The 20595-nt window shown below is 45.8% G+C and overlaps 1 protein-coding gene across 5 annotated transcripts in view; it reads right to left on the bottom strand.

Annotated features, from left to right (window-relative positions):
* MGLL (monoglyceride lipase) overlaps window positions 1-20595 on the bottom strand; it is a 107443-nt gene that overhangs the window by 10566 nt on the left and 76282 nt on the right. For all 5 annotated transcript variants that reach the window (XM_055709314.1, XM_055709313.1, XM_055709315.1 and 2 more), the window contains 3 exons: window positions 8241-8377; window positions 6633-6743; window positions 408-497 (listed from right to left, as the gene is read on the bottom strand). In XM_055709314.1, the coding sequence (XP_055565289.1) occupies window positions 408-497; window positions 6633-6743; window positions 8241-8377 (338 nt within the window). The remainder of the gene's footprint in view (window positions 1-407; window positions 498-6632; window positions 6744-8240; window positions 8378-20595) is intronic.

Here is a 20595-nt window from a genome sequence, read left to right as displayed (position 1 = left end):
CGGTTTCACTGCAAAGAGCAGGACTGGAAGAGCTGACTTTAGCAGTGTGTTTGCAACCTGTATAGCTGGTGTTTGTTGCTGTCATGAGTGGTGTTTGTGCAGCAGAGACAAACACGGTTCCCGTGGGCTTTGTACTGCAACCATAGCACAGGTCTCTGATACCTCTTGTACCCAGAGTGGCTGCGGGTGCAAGGCTCACCGAGGGGAAGAACTGCTGGTTTCCCAGTTCTCTGCTATGTGCAGTCAGTTCCACTGACTTCACAGAGATGTTTCACCTTTTTACATCAGCAGAGATTTTGCCCTCAGGCTTTAGCAGAACACTGATTTGTTTTTTTTAAAAAGAAACAGCAGGACTGGGACAAGATAACCAACTATGCAGTGACTTTAAATGGCATTAAGGGTCTCACCTCCTTCTTGTTCCGGGAAATTGCATTTGGATCTATCGATCCCAGCGACAGGTTTGGGAGAACAAAATTGAGCACTTTCGCTGCAAAAACCTGTGGGAGAGGAAAGCAAGCAGTTAGAGCAAGAGAGATAACACAGAGGGCCAAATCATGAGCTGATGGGAATCAGTACGGAAGTTAAATAGTTGAGAAATGTCAGCTGACACCAGAGAAAGATCTGTCCTATATTTAAAACATTTCTTTTGAAGAGGAAGTGTTTAAGCTGCTCCTGGGATCAGGGAGTGGGTGTGCTAGTCTGAAATGCCATCAGCTATCCATCCACATGCAACATCACAACTTAATTGTACTTTGCCTTTATCTCGTTCTCAAATTAATTTCTTAAAAGGTCTCAGTTAAGGAATTTGATAGGAAAAAGCCATTTCTAGCTCTCAGAAGGGCTGACTTTTGTTGTTTTACTGCCCTTTCCTTGCTGCCACAGCTCTGATTCCAGGCTGCAGTGCATAAGTAATGCTTGGTGCAATTTGCAGTAGTTGCCTAGGCTGCACGCTTTTTGATAAGCATATTCTCTGGGGAACCTGTAAATAAAAACAGCAAAATGTGCATGCATTGGCTAAGGAAAACCATTGCTCACTTGTCTCCTGGGAAAGAAACACAAAAGCATTCAGCAGCCCAGGCTCAAAACCACTGGCAGAAGAAAGCGTAACATCTTTCGTTTCAATAGCACTAAAGCACATTGATACCAAGGTTCTGCTCTGATCTTTGGTAGCTGTCTTTAATTAAGTGATTGCTACTTAAGTCAGAAAATATGCAATTAGTGTTGGTCTGTTTTATGGCCCTGTCGTGTTCACAGCTAACACTCGCAGCTAGGCTGTCACCTATGTTCCCTGATTCTGCTGATATTAATCCCTTCTGAAGCACTCCCTGACATTTCAGATCACAGATGATACATGACAAAGTTATTATGATATTAGCAGAATAACACAAGGTTAAAGTCAAAGTCATCCACGAGTGAACAGCAGTAAAGACTCACATTTGGCAACGTGCGTGTGCATCTGGCTACGCAGCGGCGTTACTGCCTACTGGTACATGGAGTCCCTCACTGGTTATGACATTGTGTCAGCAAAATTAATTTCTTCTGAGGTCTCTGGAGTTAGACTAGTAAAATAACACATCCACACCAATGCAAGTATAAGCTTATGATGCAAACAAGCAGGAATGGGATTTTCTTTGTTAGTGTTCACTCCAGGTGGTGAAGATTTGAGGAATGCACCTTCACGAATCCTAGGCAAGGTTATGCACTGACAGCACTGTAATAGTTTTGCTTCTTACCAAACACTTACAACGACCCACATATATGCCAAGTAACTTTAGACACCTAGCTGAGGTATTTAACTTAGAAGAAGCGTAATTGTCCTGGGCGTTCTTTTAAGAGTATGGCGAGTGAGAGAAACAACCCCCGGAACGCCTCTAATCCAAACAATGGTCTGGAAGTGCCCTTCCAAGGACTATCACGGCAACCTCAGGCAATTAGCTGCCCTAAAACTGAAGCCTGAGTTAACAGCTAGGTGAGTTCTTGTGCCTAATGATTGCTTGTTCAAGACGAAATACCTTGGCACGAGAGGTTAGCTGATGCTCTCTCAAGATCAAGAGTACTGGACCACATGATCAATATGTTGGTTGGTATTAAAGCCGCAGATATTTGGGTCCAAGATGACACATAAAAGAGTAAAAGATGGCATGGGTTTTTTTGGAAGATGGGTGCTTTGCTTACTTTTAAATTTGGCTGAAGAAAGAAGTTAGTTGACATACTCTCTAATTCCCAAAGAAGCCACGAGTTTGATGGTGATTCTGCTCTGTGTCTGCTCGGTATGTGTATGAATACTTATACTCCCAAGGATCTGCAATAGGGATTTTGCAGAATGAGCATAAATTCGAACCTTCCTCTCATATGATCAACAATACACCAGCCTAACGATGTGCTGAAGGTGGGGAAGGTGTCACAAGGAAAGGAGGACCGCATGTATGCTCTTTCTCAGCATGTATTTCTCTTCCTTGCTGGAGACAGGCTAGACAGGCTTTTCTCAGATTCAGCATGGCCATTTTTCTGTTTCAATGATATATGTTTATCATCCCAACCCCGCAGCCTACTGATGGCCTTGCCTCCGTGACATCCTTTGGAAACGTTCTTGAGGTTTTTGCGCGTGTCTGGAGTTTTGCCAAACAGAGTCACAAGATAGGGCTGGCTGCTGACCACAAGTGTAGCAGCACATACCGTTCTGGGTTGGTGATATGTGTGAAGTCACGTCTGGTGTGCAGCCGTGCAAAAGAAGCACCAGGCCCAGGACATAGACATGTCAGATGCACTTACACATACACACACATATATATATATATATATACCACCTGTGTGAATATAAACTCTTCTTTATGCACAGACAGAACTAACCTTGGCCTATAGGACTGACTGTGAAAGGACTCTGCCAGCCACCATCCTTGGAAGGATCTTCAGATCCACAGGAAACGCTCCGTCCCCTCCAGCAGGCAGTGCGCCCTCAACACTCAGGTGTAATTTTGATGACTCTTGGAGACAAGGTCATGGCCAGAAAAATCAAGTTTTTATGTTATATTGAAAAATTCAGAAGGTTCCCCTGGGCCTTCACTGCTGATTTTGCGAGCGCTGTGATACAGTTGGTGACATGCTGGACTTTAATGAAAAGCCACGTTGATGAAACACTGGCTATATTGGATACACGAAGAATTTATTTCCCTGTTGCTTTAAAGTGGCAGTGTCAGCTCTTGAGGGAGTAGCTCCCACGGGATGGGGAACGGTTAATGCAGTGAGGGGGCTGCTACTGCTTGGGCTGAGGATGACACCGCAGAGCAGTGGCTGTTAGTGCTGCTCAAGGCCACCGCAGGTGTGCGAAATACTAACAGTGTTCAAATCCAGCCCTTCCGTGCCTGTGGAAAAGATCCCAGGATAAGACTGAAATAGACGGCTGAACATCGCCTCTTGACTGGAAGTGTAACTTAAAGCTGACTTTATGGGGTTTGCCTTAGTTTAACTATACAGGTGCTTCGCAGTGTAGGCACTTTTCTTCTGAATGGAGCAAAAGGTGTGCTCTTTCCACACCTCGATGTGCTTAATTCTCTCTCCCATGATCTCTGCTTGCCAAACTGCTTGTGTGAATGCCCTTTAGGTCATTACAGCTACAAATGAGCTGGATTTATAAAAACGTGATGTTTGAACTGGTTAAGTTAGCCAGGCTCATTTCCAGGCTCCGGAAGAGATGTGATGAGCTACAGGGATCAGGTTGAGAGCAGCTCAACAGCATTATCAGGGGGATATGATATCAGGGATATGATATGATATGATATGATATGGTATGTATCAGATACTGTGTCTCCATACCTGGATACCAAACCAATTCATAAATATTTTTCTGAACCTGATGGCTAACATCTCTGATAAACTGGACAGACCACTACAAAGCCAAAATAAGAGGTTTTAATATAGTACCTTCTCCCAGTTTAACTATATCTTTAGAAACAGTCCTGTGCACCGTGCAGATTCAGCCCGAGTGACTGGGAGACCCTCAGTTACTGGAACAACGTGATGTCCAGTCAGGTTGGAAAGCAATAGATCAGCAACAGGCAAAATGGAAAACACTGAAAGTAAAGAGGAAACTTTTCTGTGCACTGAGTCCTTAAGCAATAGGCTGAGGGTTAGTGTAGGATTAATTACTAAGGAGTATTTCCAAAGGGGTTGTCCTGCCCACCTCATTTCAAAGCATTCAATAACAGAAACATAGTGGGAGAGTCTCTTTTACCCTTACTCTGCTCTTTGCCAACATACGTGACTCCCATCTCTTTGCATTCTTTGAAATTTTGAAGATTCAGAGCTGAATTTTATCCAGACTAGTTGAGAAGAAAAGGGGGAAGGCTCTCTCTCTACACTGGATTTGCAACTGGATGCTTCTATCAGGACACGGGATTTACAGGGCATTGATGAAATTGTGTTTCCGCAAAGGGCAGAATTTGATTTTCCTGCCCGCAGGCACCAAACATGCTGCACTTCTGCTGGGGCCAGGGCTGGCTCAGCAGCGAGGGCAGGTTTTTCTAAGACAGACTGAAGGACGCAGTGTGTAATCTGGCCCACTGTTATTGTTGCCTTGAGCCCCCGTTTGTTTAGGCCAAGGTGAATTCTTGCTCAGCTGGAAACTTCCCCAGCAAAGGAATGAATGCAATGGTCCTTGGGAAATGGCCCAGGGCCGAGAAGTCGTACCAGTTCCAAGGGAAAACCAAAGCCTTTGTGCCTCCCAGGCACAAACACCAATGAAACGGGTTTTGGCTCTCAAGAGGAAAAAAAAAAGCACACAAATGTTTTCAGCTCAGCTTTATGGGAAAACGTGGCTTACAGAGGAATACTCTGCCTGTTTCCACTCCTTCCTCTTGCAAATAACTTTTCAACTCCAGGACTGATTTCAGCTAAATTTGACAGAGCAGAGATATTTCAGGAATAATTAATTTTTTATCAGTTTTGAGACTCAACAATAGATTTGAAAGACAAAGCCACTCACTGTGCACTTGTATTACTGCATACAAGACTCTCTAGGAAACAGACTCTATAAACACCTCCAAAATACTTTAGTTAGATAGAGATTAGGATTTCCTACGCTGAAATAAAGCCACAATCAGATACAGATCTCCAAGAAACCAGACTACAGTAATGCTAGTTCCCACAGAACTGGTAAGTCCTTATTTCAGAAAGGGTTTAGTATCGAGGAAAAGGTATAGCTCTAGCAGAAGGAAAATCTTTCCATGTTTTCCTTGACTCAACTAGGAACAGAAGGCTAACAGTATCTCTCAGATTCAGGCTCTGTGGGGTTTATTTTCTTAATATTTATTCTTTTTCCCTTTCCAAAGTAAGGAAAAACAAGAGCACTGGTTCTCATGGGACCCTTATGCTGAGTCAGGTATAGCCTCACCTGTGAAGAATCAGCTATCAGCCTCCTAAAAGCCCATTTTTGTGCTCTGACTACTATTTAAGTAAGTTTTCCTGGGCTGGATGACTTCAGGATTCACTTCCCCTCTGAAAAGTAGGTGGGACTGGGGCAGGGGGGGAGGTACTTGGAAAGAAAATATTGACTGGCATCCAGGTAACGCAGAATTTTGCATTTTAAGGCTAGAGGTCTTAATGCCATTTCCTTCGGTGGAAGAGCGAGGTGATTAAAAAGCACCCTTTGGTGCTTGGAATGATTTGTGAGGTCAGCAGGTGGCTTTGGCTCCAGCAGAAGGTGTGACAGGATTATACTGAAAGTTGAGGCAATCTGTTTCCTTTCTCTCAAGAAAAAAGAAAGCAGGAGAAATAGCTTAGAAGTGGATTAAACCAAGAAGCTAGCCTTAGGAGAAGGACCTAGGGAGAAAGGATAAAGGAATGAGTTCTGTGGGAATGAGATGTTTGTCCTTCCTGCTGCCTTAGCTGGTCCTTCCCTTTGCTTCCAGATTCGTTTAGGATTCTTGTTTGTTCTTTTAAAAATCCAGAAAGGAGGGGGAGAGTTGAGGGTCAGTTGCCCTGCAGAGCCTCCCTGGGTAAGGGCAAGCTGGGTGGTGCAAATCTGGGTCAGAAATAGCTCGGGAAGGCAAATGTGAATGGGAGGAGTGTAAAACCGAAATCCAAACGGGAGGAGAAAGTCTGGACAAGAACCAGCTATAGTACTACCTCAAATGGGATGCTGCTGGGGCAGTGATGCTTTAGCTGGAAGCCTCCTTTGAGGCTCATGAAGGACTCCTGGGACTCAAGAAGTCTAGTTTTGTTTAGAACTTGGTCATCCCCCAAATGCCAAAGATAACCCTGGGCTGACTTAGCCAGCAGCCTGTGTTGTAACTATACCGGCCTCAGTATGAGTCAGGAATAAAACAGAAGAGGAAGGGAAAGGACAGCACTGTGTGGGCTGCCACAGGGTGGGGTGAAGAAAGCACAGTCTGCTACCACCTCCCAGGGTAGCATCATTAGCCGACTCTCACTTAAATAAGTTTTTTTTGGCGGGTTCAGGATTCATTTTCCCTCTGAAAAGTAGGTGGGACTGTGGGTGAGGGACTCAGAAGTATTGACTTGCATCCAGGTGGCACAGATCTCAGCGGGGGTTTGCACTTAAAGGCTACAGGTCTTAGCGTGCTTCCTTCAGCAGAAGAGCGAGGTGATGAGGTGCAGCACAGGCTTGCTCTTACCTTGATAGGAGTGGCGACTTCTGGGCTGGCTACCACTAAAGGAGAGATTAACAGCATTCCTGAAAACTCACTGGGTCTCTCACTAGCTGTCAGAATGGAGATGGCTCCCCCCTGCAATGCAAAATAACAGTCCACAGCTTAATACAGGTGTTAACATCTCATTTGTATAGTAAAGCTGTTACTGGAAGGTGTTTAGTCTAAGCAAACAAATTATTGCTGCCTTGGTGAGAGTGCAGTGTGGCCGGCGAGGAAGGCTGGGGGAGGAGGGGCACAGGGCACTAGAAGTGTCTGGCTTTTGTGGGGGAGAAGAGACCTGCATTCTGTTCTCATGTTAAAACCCCTCATGTCACACTGAACTCAACTCTCTGTGCCACGTCTGTCAGCTCCCTAGGATGCCTTGTGTCCTCAGTTAAAAGGACTGGGAAGAAAATGTCTGAAGTGATGGTCCAGGTGGGAATTGAAAAATTGGTCGCAGCTCTATCAACGTGACAGGCTGGTGCTGCATCGGGAAGATGCGGTGGAGCTGGGCTGGCTCCCTGCTTGTGGCACTGGTAACCTGGGCAACAGCAATGCTGCCATCCAGCATGTGAAAAACTTCACTAATTGCTGGAAGCCCCTCCAGCCCCCCAGCGCTGTGCCCAGCGCCTGGCAGCTAACACCCAGCCCATGGTTCAGAGCTGAACGCCAGCCAGGCTGAGCCCTCCTGCGTGGGGATGGGGCTGGTGGCGTGAGGGGTGGGGGACGGAAGGGGTCTGGCTGGCTTGCTCGGGAAAGTTTGCAGAGGATTAGTTGCCAAGGGAAATATTTGGTGGACTTCCACACTGCGGAGAACCAGGGGCTTGTTAAATGGAGTAGCAGCGAGAAGCATCTCAAAGACCTCACTGGGAAATTAGCTCCTTGTTACAGCGGCTTTGGAGCTCAGCAAGCACTTCAGAGCATGCCATGCCTTCTTATGCAAGAACGCTTGTTTATCTGAGCATGGGCTGAATCCCAAAGTACTTATTCATTTTCCTCTCCTCCGGGAAGGCAGGGCGAGCAGATCAATGACATCAGTGGGAATATTGCTAGCTCGAATAAAGGGATTTAGCCCGTGCTGTCAGAATCAGACTTCAGATCTGCTCACCAAATCAGTGCCTTTGTTTTTGCAGCCCTAATCCCTGGTACGCTTTCCTGTTAGGTTGTTTAACTGAATGGCGCTACAGGGTATTTTCGTGCTAGCTGCTCACAAAGCTTTGGAAGGCTTAACCTCCTGATTACTGGTTAAAATGAAAGGAGAAGCCCAATGCTGCAGGGAGGTTGTGCGACTTACCATGTACCCGGTGTGAATGAATGGTCCTATTAAAAAAAAAAAAACCGGCCCATTGTTGCAAATGGCACTAATTAGGGCTATGATCCGGGTAGAAAAGTTAAGGGCTGACTATACTCGAGACAGATCTCATAGGGTAAGGCATGCTGGCAAATCGGTCGGTGAATGAAGCGGAAGGGAAGGCTGCTTGTCAGTTTGTTTTTCATGCTGTGGGCCGAGTTATTCCCTGCCATCACCAGGGCACCACCGTGCTCCAGCACGTGTCCTGGGTGCTGCTGCAAGGGGTAAGGGATGGTGCTTACCATGGAGTGCCCCAGAATGAGAATGGGCAGCCCAGGGTGCTCTTTCTTCATGAGATCAATGTGCTGCAAGCTGTCCCTGATGAAGACGTGGAAATCTGAGACAACCATACGATCACCCTCGCTCTGCCCGTGGCCAACTGTAGGGGAAAAGGAGAGCATGCATCTAGGTCATTCGAAGCAGTGGTTGCAATCATAGAATAGTTTGGGTTGGACCGAGAAAAGCTTTAGCAGAAACGTGTCTGTTGGACTGTTGCTGTCCTAACTTGACCTTCCCCTGCAGTCATCTTTCAACAGAAAGAGTGCTGCAAAAATATGAAGGAAGCTGCACAGAGCTGTTTAAAAAGTGCCATGCTGTCCATGATCTAATTTTTACAAAGATCTTATATTCCCCTGTTTCTACCTGCTCCTCAAAACTAAGGGTACCGATCTGATCTCTTCCAGCCTTCAGCATCAGGGCGAGGAGCGCAGAGAGGCTGTCTTGCCTTGCTGTAGAGGCAGCAGATCACCGCATCCTGGGAAATGGGTTTTTGCCCCAGGGATTGTAGCTGCTGGGGTCTGATGGCTCGCTGCACAGCAATAACTGCTGTGTAGAGTCTTGGCAAGAAACAGAAACATTCTGAAGACTAGATACAGTCACTATAAACTTAATGGGCTGTGGAGGCAGCCTTTTCCAGCGCCTGGGTGTGCATGAGCTTTGCAGAGTCCTGCCTTTCCTCACCGATACCCTGGAACACCAGGTAGGCTGGAACTTTCCCCTTCTACGAGGTGAAGTGTTCCCAGCAGAGGAGGCTGAGCGACAGTGGTTGCAACAGCCTGCAGTGGGAAAGCATCAAGCGGCACGCTCCTAAACCAGTGTTAATGCAAACTGTACTGCACCTGGACACTGTTAGCTCCTTCTGTGCTTGGGAGTTATCTTGTCTGATCAAAAGGAAGGGAAAGACTAAAACCGGAGATGGTGAGTTGCTATGGGAACAGCGGTATCCCTGGCAGAGGTATAGCCAGTATCCCCACAAACACAGTCCCAGGCAATTTTGAGCTTGCAAAGGCTTGAAATTAATACCACCTTGGGGGAGCAGTTTGCATATTTACCTGACCACACATATACAATATTATTTATCATAAATAGGATTCTTCCTTAAAAAGTCTCCTTGCTTGCTTCTGTTCCCTGCAGGTTGTTAAGGAAAACTGTGAGGGGGAAAACACATTCCATCCATACAGGATAGGGTATAGGGAGTCTCAGACAACATCTCCCTCCTGCTGTGTGTTTTCCCTAGGCCTTCTCCAGTGGGCACCTAGGTGTACTTAAAGGCATAAAGGGGCAATGACTTGTCAAACGATGTGAAGTGCCTGATAGTTGTTTACATGCTGGATGGTACCCCCTCTAGTGCTGAGCAAAGAAAAACATTGCCTACCCAGCCTGAAAGCAAAGGCTTCTCAGTTAGATCTGCGGGCGACAGTCATACCAGAAGAAATTGGTATGCCTAAACTTAATTTTCTTGTAAGCCATCCAAAAACAATCACCTTGCAAGTTAGGCAGAACTAATAAAAAGCTGGACTAAATACACTCCATCTAAGAAAAACTGAACCCCAGACTTGTTCTTCTTTTGTCCTGCCAGGTGCTCTCCAGAGTCTTTTGGCAGTGTACACTGCAATCAGCCACGCTGCCTGCCAGACAAACCCATAGGTGTCATGCTGGTCCATTATAAATAACGTATTACCAGTTCTGCTTTCCATGCATACACTCCAATACCTGCCAAAGTATGGTAAAGCAAGCAACCTCTGTGGATCAGTGACCAGAAACAAACCAAAGAGCCAGTTAAAATACAAGCTGCAATGATCTACAGAAGTGAAGCCATGTGTGTGTGGCTAATGGATCTGTTAACTTTAAATTGATTTTTGTTACAGATGGAAAGCGAGCTTTTCCCAACTTTTATATGTGTCCAGTCCAGTCACTTTGTGGTCCTCAAATGCATTATCTGCCTATTATTTAATCTTCAAATTGAGCAGGTTAATACGAGTTGAATGTTCCAGTGAGAGGAACATTTTTCTCTTAGCAGAGCTCTGCACTTCCACTTCTTTTTTCTTCTGGTGCTGCTTGCACTTGCTTCTAGTATCTATTTCTCTACGGTGTCCGTGTAAGACAGCTGAGCAAGCAGAAATAGCAAACCCCTGTGGCCCAGGTCTGTATATGGGCCATGAGTCCCTGTTGTGGAGCTGTGAGGCTTTGCTCTATTTTTAGAAGAGAGAGAGGCAAGTCTGGAAAGCCTCCTTGGTCCTTGGTGTGGAGAAAATCCCCCGGTCCTAGCCCGTGTAACAGGAATACTGCTCATAACAGTCGAGAGTTACGACTGTGGAAGCCAAGAAATATCCTGTGCAATAGCTGTGACAATCACCTCATTGGATTTCTGCAGCGTTTGGAGTTTCTTATTAATAACTTCATGAACCCACCTTTTGACCCTGTTTTTAAATACTAAACTACTGTTCCCCACTCAGATGACACAGAGCAATGCTTGAAGGCCATACAAGTCTTTGCTTTGATACTGTCCCTGCGCCTTGCACAAGGTTAGCCAGATGGCATTGCTAGGTTGTTTTCTTCTACTTTACTATTTTCCTCTCTTCCCCTCCAAGAAACCAAACTTACTCCACCAGAGAACTAGTTTATTGCAGGTCTGAATCTCTCAGCTGAGAAAGCTTCAGGGTGAGGAACTAAGACCTCTTCTGTTAGATGAAAGACATGTGCACCACCAAACATCAATACAGTCAAGATTATTGACATGTTTTTCTCTGATCTTTTGCCTTTAGAGCCATTAAGAATGAAAGGTCAGGTTCATCCTTGATGTAAAGCTATTTGCTTTGGGTTTTGCTGGGAATGAGTCTGACGTTAACGGTTCCAGAGTGCCAGCGGCAAGACCGCGGGTGTAAGGGAAGGGGAACCGCCTGCACCCAGGAACTGGAGCTAACCAGAGGCTGCTCCACACTGAAGTGACACAATACCCAAGGGAGACAACAGAGGCGTGTCACGAGAAACACAGCTCCGTGAGTTCCTCATCACAGTGCTCCCCTTGGGGCCCCTGGTTTCCACAGGGCAATGTGAGGTTATAACCACGAGATGCTCATCTGTGAAGAGCTGAGATTGTCAGTGCACATCCACACGACACATTTGGTTTTCAAAATATGTCAAATAGGTTTCGTATCTATCTGGCTTCACATCCAGCTTGTGTGGTTCGCTGCTAGTATCGTGTATGTGCAGTGGCTCAGTGAGGGAGCATTTCAGGTTGCATGCACAGGGATAATTGTGGGCACCCTTTCCTAAACGCCTTTCAAACGAGAAACCGAAGCGCACCTTTTCAAATTGCAAATTTAGAATTAGGAGGTCTAAGCCTCCATTTCCAACCAAACACACCATTGCAAAACAACATACTTTGCTCGAAGTCTGAATAAAGGCTGCAATGCTCTGGCCCAATATGTAATAGCTGTTAAGTTCTGCCCTCTGCATTTTCTGCATGAGCTTGCTCAGACTGCAGCTCTGCCACTGTGGAGACAAGAACAGCAACTCATGATCAGACAAGCCTGTCAGAAAGCATGACTTCAGAGGATGATTTCACCTATGATTATAGATCCTCCAAAGCTCTCCACCTCTCCAAAGTTATTCCACCTCTCCGGATGGAATAACACTGACTGGCTGTGCAGGAAGACAAAGCTGAGGGTTCAGTGATGAAATCGTTGAGGGTGTGAGGGCTCTGGGGAGTGTGTTATCACCATGTAGGTATCGTGCTGCTTGCATGATGGATCCTGTGGCCCTGCAAATGCGTACTTCTACAAGTCCCTTCATTCCTAAATCCCACATCCTCTTGTGCTGTGGGGCTCGCTTTTGGAAACTGCTCCAAAGCTGACATTCAGCTGACATTGGCTCACATGCCTCAAAGAAATGTTACATCCTGGTCAGATTGGAAAAATGCTGAAAAAAATGTAAACAAAAAGCACAGAGCAACTCGACACTCCCTTCCCTTCAGCAAAGGCCAAATGGGAACTGCCTGAGGAAACCAGCACCCCAGCTCTGGACTTACTGGGCAGATTCGTTCAAACAAGGGGAGCTGTGCTGGGTCTCCACTGGCACGATGCTTTTTTGCTGGGGCTGTGGGGCTGCATCATCACTGAAGAAACCTGTCCTTAAATACACTAAATAAGACCAGCAGAGTGCTAGGCAAAGAGGAGAGCCTGGCAGCGACTGTCGCCACATGTCCTAGGGCGCATGGCCCTCCAAGGCACACAGGGATGGATGAGCGAGGTAGCATTCCTTGCCCACCCTCACATACTTCCACAATTTTTGTTCTAAATGCCAACTTCTACGAAAGCCTCACACTATACATCCTTCTTTCTCTTTCCCTCCTGCCGAGGGCCCAGCCCAGCCCTGCACGCTCAGGTGTGGACCGAATCGCCCCTCAGAGCTTCAGTGGGGGACGTTTTGCTGTGGCAGATGAGGTGACAGGGGAAATGCAGGGTCATATGTTGACTTCAGCTATGCTGCTGTAAATTTACTGATTTCGCTGCTGTTTCTTAAAGCTTACCATCATGGGAGAGCAGGAATTATGGGCTATGTTGTTTTTTCAGCCTTTGCTCCCTATTTTTTATGGAAAAACCATAAAACAGAGAGAGAGGACATGAGAAATCTGCCTGGGGAGCAGTAATTCTCCAGGCAGAGTCTGGATCTTGACTTTTCACATATTTTGATGTCTCCATCTTTGGGGGAAAGGGGATGGTTTGGGTTCTTTTTTATCATAGTGAGTGAAACGCCCTCCCTAACCAACTGATGATAGAAACAATCAGGAGGAATGCAGGGCTTGACGCCTGCCTTGGGATCCACCACACCGTGTGTTTGTTTTTCTTTCTAGATACCTAACTCCAAGATTTTGAAGTGGGAGAAGCAGGAACAGGGAGAAGATCAGGCACCTCAGTCTCACAACTCCCCCAGCATAAATACGTTCTGAATTGCCCTGGCACCAGCACAGGAGCATCAGGAGTCTTCAGAAGTAGTTAAAGGTGAGAATTGCCACCACTGTGAAGTCAACGATTCACCAGCTACAGCCGAGGAGCTGATCCTGTACCGCACAGTCCCACATTGAAATTAAAAATAATGCTTCATTATGTCAGAGGGGCTATCGGCAAGGCTCAGTGCTGTCATGTCTAATTCAATCAGCTGGAGCACGGGTGCGATGCAGTTCCCCAAGGAGCTGTTGGAGGCCTGAAAAGGTGATCTTACTGCTTCAGCGCTGGCTCTGCAGTGCCAGCAGGCAGCACAGACAGTGCTGTGCGAAGGGAGGATTTTTGTCAGAGCCCACAACCAAGCTCAGGCTGAAAACCCTCTTCTCTCACTGCCTCCTTCATCAATAAGCTTACTGGAGCCTGACACATCCCTTTGAAGCAAATGCCTAAGTGTCTTTTCGAAAAGGAGACATTCACATCAGCATTATGTGTTTATTAGCTTTCTGAAAGTTCTGTTTTATTCCTGAAGGCCTCTGACTCTGTCTTCTGCCCCAGGCTGGAGGTGGGATGGGCTCCTCACTGGTGATGGACACTGCAGCACACAGGAAGGTGAGCCCACCTCACCGTTTTTTGCTCTCGCCCCCCAGCAGATGATGATGCTGGAGAGAGACATGAATATAGTATGTTCTCCCTGCTGCTAAACTGTTTGGTATAGGAAAACCCCCCATAATTAAAAAGACCTCATAGATGCTTTCACTCTGCAGGTGGCCCACACCGAGGAGCAATGCTGGGTCTCAAGCATGTGGGAGGGAGCTGCCAGTGACAGAAATTTGGATGGCTCTTCTGGTACGCAAGGTGCAAATGTGCCAACCTACTCCCCCTTCCGCAATCTTCCTGAGCTTGTGGCAGCTTGCTCAGATGGGGATCTCGCTGCGGTGGTCCACAACCAACCCTGCAATCCTGCTGCTCTGGGAAGGGAGCACTTCAGCAGCTCATTTTAATACCCAGACCCCACAGACCAGGAGACAGCAGCCCTTGTCCACCTCTGCTTTCCTCTCTGCCCTATACGAAATGCATTCAGACTTGGAGGTAAAACTTCAGCTTATAGCACCAGATGAAGCTGACGATACATCTTTCAGCAGTGTTTCGGTTTCAGAAGTCAGTGCAGCAGTCAAATAAGTTGTGCCACAAGGCATTATGGCTGATGCCTGTATTTATGAGACCTATTGAAACTCGTCTGAGCAAGGACTGCTTTTTTTGCACGTGTATAGCACCCAGCACCACAGGGTGTAATCACAGACCTTGGTCCAAAGCAAGATCTAAAAGCAATAATTAACTCTAATCCCAGACTGTAAGGTAGCACAGTTTTGCAGAGGAGGAGATGGGAGAAAGCACATAGATGGGGAATGTGGGTGAGACAATACACAAGACGACACTAATAATGGGTTTACATAGCAAATGTTGTGCGAAGCCTTGATTTTCTGCTTGGGTGTTTTTTAAGGTTTAATGAAAAAAAATTAATGAACTAGTAAACACTTCAAATTGTCACAACAGTTCACTACTGAAAAAACTATACTTGTTTTGTAATGAATCAAGTACACATCCTTTTCATCAACCGAGCGAAACTTATTAATTAAACATACCGGATTTCAAAGCTCTCAGTGTTTAATTATCTGTTTAACAAGCAGTACATCTAATCCGCCATACAGACACATAAACAACTAAAACAACAGGAAGAAGCCTCGAAGCCGGACAATCAACATCTGGAAATGTCAACAGACTGTGCCTGTACTGTCGGTAGCACGTAAAGCCAACGCTCCCCTCGCAGAACAGACACACGCAGGAAGCACCTCCAAGTCCATCCTGCAGATTCCTACCCAACAAAGGGGCTTCCTTGTCCTGAGAACAGAGTTATCAGAGCAAGGGAGCCTGTTCTGATTTTATTTCCCCTAGCTTTTTCCATTCCCCAACAAAGTCAAATCTGATGCACAGAGGGCATTCGGTAGTGTCTGCCCTTCATACGTACGTCCTCTCCATTTTGCATGCAGGTGGAGAGCAAAGGCAGGACAGAGACACCTGAGCTAGGAGAAGCAGGGTAAGCTGTCCTGGGATTTGCCATGCTACCTTGACTCCAAGTTGCTACCCACATCAGCTGCTGTGCTGCTGTGTATTTGGTAGCTAAACCTTGGAGGTGAGCTTTTCGATGTCTGTCTGACGGAGCTTCAGATGTGCACCATCTCTCTCATCTTCTCCAGTGGCTCTGGTTTCCACAAGAAGAAAAAGCAGAGCTTAGGCTGGAAGGGAGCTGTGGGGTGTTCCAGCTAAGCCTGTGATCTGGACTACCAGGAGAAAGGACCACGCGGCACAGAACAGAGTAAACCTGCTCTGCAGCATTGACAAGCTTTACACGGTGCATATTTGATACAAGCTGATGGTCTAAGGCTTTTCCAGGAGGACTACTTCCACATCAGATGGGAAGCATTAGGAACTAAAAGGAGAGGCTTCCCTCCCACCACTGCTTCCATCTTTATGTTCCTCGAGGATCTGAAATGCAGCTCAACGCATGCTTATCTTTAGTAACTTTTGACCGCTCTTCTCCTTGTGGGTAGCCCTCAGCATCCCTTCTTTCACACCACCTGTATGGATACAGGTAGTACTCTGGGTGTTCCATGGCAATAGGCACATTACAAAACCACCAGCTGTGGTAGCCAACAGAAGTATCTCCCCACCCTTGGTGTACAGAGCACGTAACTAAGACTTACAGATGGATTCTGCCTTTCTCTTACCAAAAGAGAGTTTTGTCCTGAATGCAGAAGTCCATCAGCTTCCCTCTTCCTTCTCAAGATTAGGAAAATAATTTTTCTTTCAGCATTTATTGGATAGTTTTTATTCACTTGCCTCACACAAAGAGTGCAGCAAACTGAAAGCCTTCTCCTCCCACATTGGAGACACATTTGCAGAGCTGAGATATTTTTAGCATAGTGCACACACAGAGTTATATTGTTTGTTGTCTTGGTTAGGAAAAAAAAAAGAAACAGGCAATTTTCTATACTAAAATTATTTGTGCCTTATTGCTGGGAAGCAGAGAACTAGTCATCTTGCTGAAGCCATTTAAAATCTTTTCTGTACTCCAGAGATGACAAACAAAATGACCTGGTACATATCAGAGCTGTCGTTAATTCTGTCCGACAAGGCAAACTGTTTCTGTCAATGTTAAGAGCCAATTCATCCCTAATGGATACAAACATGACTCTTCTGGCTTTAGAAGACTTGCCCATTTCTTATGCTGTTGCTGAATTTGGCTCTGAATTCCAGTTCCTTAAAAGTCTTCCTGGAACATCATGTTGCTCATGAAAACATGCTGAAAAAACCCATCCCTGTGTTTGTCTTGCAAAATAATGAGCTCTTCATAGGCTGCATTTACAAACAGCAGTCACTGTGGCCAGACTAGAAACATCAGTGTCTCCTGCAATGCCATGCAATGAAAGGGGGCGAGGCAGCATGAAAACCTGCACATGCCGTAGTCGCTTCCCATCCTGCCTGGAGTAGGGTAGCTCTGCCATTCCTATCACAAACCCAGGATGCTGCTGTGGCATGGCTGGTGGAAGCTAAGGCCCATGAAAGAGGAATACGGAGCCCAGTTCCTTTTCCACAAAGCCCCCACACACCAGCATTCCGCTTTCTCCCTCAGCACCTTCAGTGATGCCACCTCCCAAGCCAGCCTTCAAGAATATTAAAGCAAAAGACAGCTGAAAGGAATGCCCTTCTCTACTGGGCTACAGGGATCAATGATTTGAAAACGCTGCACAAAGCCAACATGGATGACTGACCAGCTGATGAGTTCCTCTGTAAAAGATCCTTTCGGTGATGGTGAAATGATTCCTATCTAATCTCCTTTCCCATGGCATGCAAATCACAATATAAATGTAAGATATATAATCAATGAGGCACAACTTACGGTGCCACTAAGGAGTCCTATAATCTGGCACTAAGCGATTTTATTTAAGGCTATATAATAATTTTTAACTGTTATTCTTGCAGTGTTGCACTGAGCTCTTTGCCCTCTTTCATGAAGAGCAGATAATTTCCTGAAGTATCGTTGAAGCGACTTTATTTAGCATCAGAGTTGGTCTTCAAAGACTTATTCTGGCATGACATAGAACCAGTATCAGTGCTCAGATACAGCAGAAAAACTGCACGGACTTCACTGGAGTGAATCCCGGGTCTCACTATGACTAGTCCACTTGACCTATATGCTGGTGATCTTTCAAGAGCAGAGAAGGGCCTCTTCTCCTGCTCTCCACGTATCACTTAAGGCACCACTAATGATAGCTCAAGTTTCACACTCACTGGAAGAGGAGAGCAGCCAAGGACCATCTCCCTGCTATTTTAATTTAGCTTTAAAAACATACATACAATTTTTCTCTCTTGTCTTAGTACCATAACATCAAAAAAATGGCTGCAAACCTTATTGTTTTCCTGGATGAAAACAAGGCTAAAACTCCACTTGCATTGACTTTCTGATCCAAGTTCCAGCTATAAAACAGCTGGGGCATCAATTCAAAATGTCAGGGTTTTCAATGAAAAAGCCAGCACTGGAGTGGCACTGCACACTCCCCTTCCCCTTCCCTGCCCATTTATTCCAAAGCACGGCTGGCATGTGGGTTGGCTCTCCAACACATGCACATGCTATTAAGTCCTAAATGACAGCTTGTTTAACTAGAAAACATTTCCATTTTTTCCTTAACAAAGGCCATTCATTTCTTGCTCTTCTATTTGCTTAAAGACAGTTTCATTCGCCCTGCCTGAGAGTTTGCACAACCCGCCTGATTGTTCCCCTCCAAATAGTGCTGCAAGTTAATGACCCACCTCTTGATCTCTGAGCAGGGAGCCTTGCACACTGCAGCATCACCAACCAGCTAGTTACATTGCAAAATCCATACGTGTGCCTTGAATATTTTTATGCTTGAGAAAACAATCAAATCAATTCATCTCAGGGAAGACGGTCCTCATTCTTCCCTGCTAACAGTAGATTAGGCATCAAGAAGAAAAGAAGATGAAAAATGGATCATGTAAGAACTCCCTCCATGCTGTTGAGGAATGTCTTGGGGGACAGGCACGACCTCCTTTCAAGCTGTCTTCAAAAGGTTCCCCTCCATGCAGACCACCCATTGGGAAGCCGCAACAATAACAAAAAAATTAAAAAAAAGGATTTAGAAGACCCATTTTTCACCCAATTTATTTACATGTGAAAATAAACACCAGTTCCCATGTAGAGCAAGGGCTCCCAGTGGGTTCTGTTTAGTCTGTGAGATTCTTGTCACCAGAGTACAGCATTTCTCTATTCCAAAGCAATCTTGGCACAGTTTTTTTGGTTATATAATTCTTTTAGCAGATGCCAAACGAATAATAATAATGTTTCTAAAAAGTGGGAATCATGTTCTAAGACGCCAGCAAGGTGTTTTACCAATTAATCTGCCAAAAGGTCATTAGCAAACCAGGGCTTCCAAACTCCTGCATTCAGGGTCAGCTCTCCCCATGGGTTCCACTTCCAGTTCTCCACCAACCTGCCCAAAGGGAGCTTTCCCACATTGTTAAAGAGATTTTTCTCTTTTTGCTTCACTCCTTTGCATCGCCACATGGCAGTGCCACCCTCATTAGACTGGATTTGTCCCCGTTCCTGACAAGGCATGAAGGAAATGCCACTTTTCCAGAGCTGTTAGCTTTTTATACCCGCTTTGCACAAGCTCAATGGATGAGCAGCAGGTGGATTATCTGAAATAAGGGCAGGCTTTTTTTGTGTGGTTGGTTTTGGTTTATTTTTTTTAACAGGGTACATCCACACAGAGCTATAGCTCACTCAAACCTGACCGGGAGCAACATAATTAAGAAAAAACTTGATTAAGCAGGTCTGGCAGGGAGCATTCCTGGGCAGGACAGCCCTGCCTAGTGTGCCAGAGCACAGTCCCACGGCTGCCAGTTGGCTCATGGCTGGGTGGTATTTAGATGGTGCATGGGGAAAGTAGCATGGCAGAAAATAGCTCTACTAAATTCGTCTTGCAGCAAAGCTGTTGTCCTTTCTTGGTAGAGATTGATTCCAGCGTTACTGTTTCAGATGCTTTTTAGTGCTTGATACACTTTTCTCTGTAACTCTCTTTCCTGCAACTCTGAAATCCTCACTACGTATAGATCTACCAAACAACCCAGGATCAAACAGACAGGTTTTTGCTTTCTGTGCTCTGTTACTCATTCCAAACCCTGGCTCGTTGGCAGTGGACAACAAACACTAGCTGGCAGGTATGCACTTTGGTAAACCATGTGCAGGCACAAGTGGTGCGAGCTGTTGAAGGTTACGGACCTGCACACTGCTTTTGGGCTGTGCAAGCCGCTTTGCCATCGGCCAGCGAGGGCATATTTGCTGCTCAGAGAAAGCTCTCCTCGAAATCTGGGCAGGAGAAGTGCAAGGTTCACGAAAAGGCATGGGACTGTAATCGAAACGACAGGTTCCACCAGGCAGTCTCAGTTCAGAAAAGCCCCCAGCCTCCTCTCCCTTGCCCCAGCCCTCTGCCAAACTGAGCATGAACTTGGCACTGCCACGGACCAGACTGCCTACGCCTCAGCACCAGATAGACTGCCAGGGTCCCACAGCACGCTTTGCCCTTGATAAATTCAGAACTAGGAAACAAATGCAGTGTCGAGAATGTAAATTTTAAGGGATCTGGGTTGAGAGCATTAGTCTTTGTATCATCTACAATTCAGCACTTTTTCTCTAATTATTTTTGAAGCTAAACAAGGATTCTCAAATTGGAGAGCACTGCCAAGCCCTGAATAAATCCCAGCATTAGAGATGCTGTGGGTATTAACAGCTTTCCCTATTGAAGACGGTATCTTCAGAGACATTAACCCCTGAGTGCCACAGGACAGGCTCTGTGGCACCAGTTTTAATGCCCTAGGAAATCTCACCTTGCGGTTAAACCAGGTTGTTTCCATTCATGAGGCAACACTGATAGAGGGTGGAGCAAAGGACAGGCTTAGCTGGTACAGAAGAACTTTTCTGCATTGTTTGTGAAGTGGTCAAGTTCCCAGGTGCAACCCTGAATACAAATTCAGTCAAAGGACATTTAACTACCAAACTAGTCAACTGGCATGTAATTATCTGACATATGAATGCTTGTTTTCCATCCATAACCCCACTCCTTAGCAGTTCCAAAAGCAAATGCTTAGCATTTGGACATAAGAAAACACTACACAGTTGCATTTTAACCTTTCTTATTTCTCTGCCTCGTCCCTTTAAATATTGGTGAGATATTCTATTCTAAGCTGCTCTCTTCACTGGCTGAATCTTCCTCTCAGCCTATGAAGAGCCATTCAC

The sequence above is a fragment of the Falco cherrug genome, chromosome 4, assembly GCF_023634085.1.
Source record: "Falco cherrug isolate bFalChe1 chromosome 4, bFalChe1.pri, whole genome shotgun sequence".
NCBI classification, from domain to species: domain Eukaryota; kingdom Metazoa; phylum Chordata; class Aves; order Falconiformes; family Falconidae; genus Falco; species Falco cherrug.
This window is presented reverse-complemented; position numbering and strand designations above follow the sequence as displayed.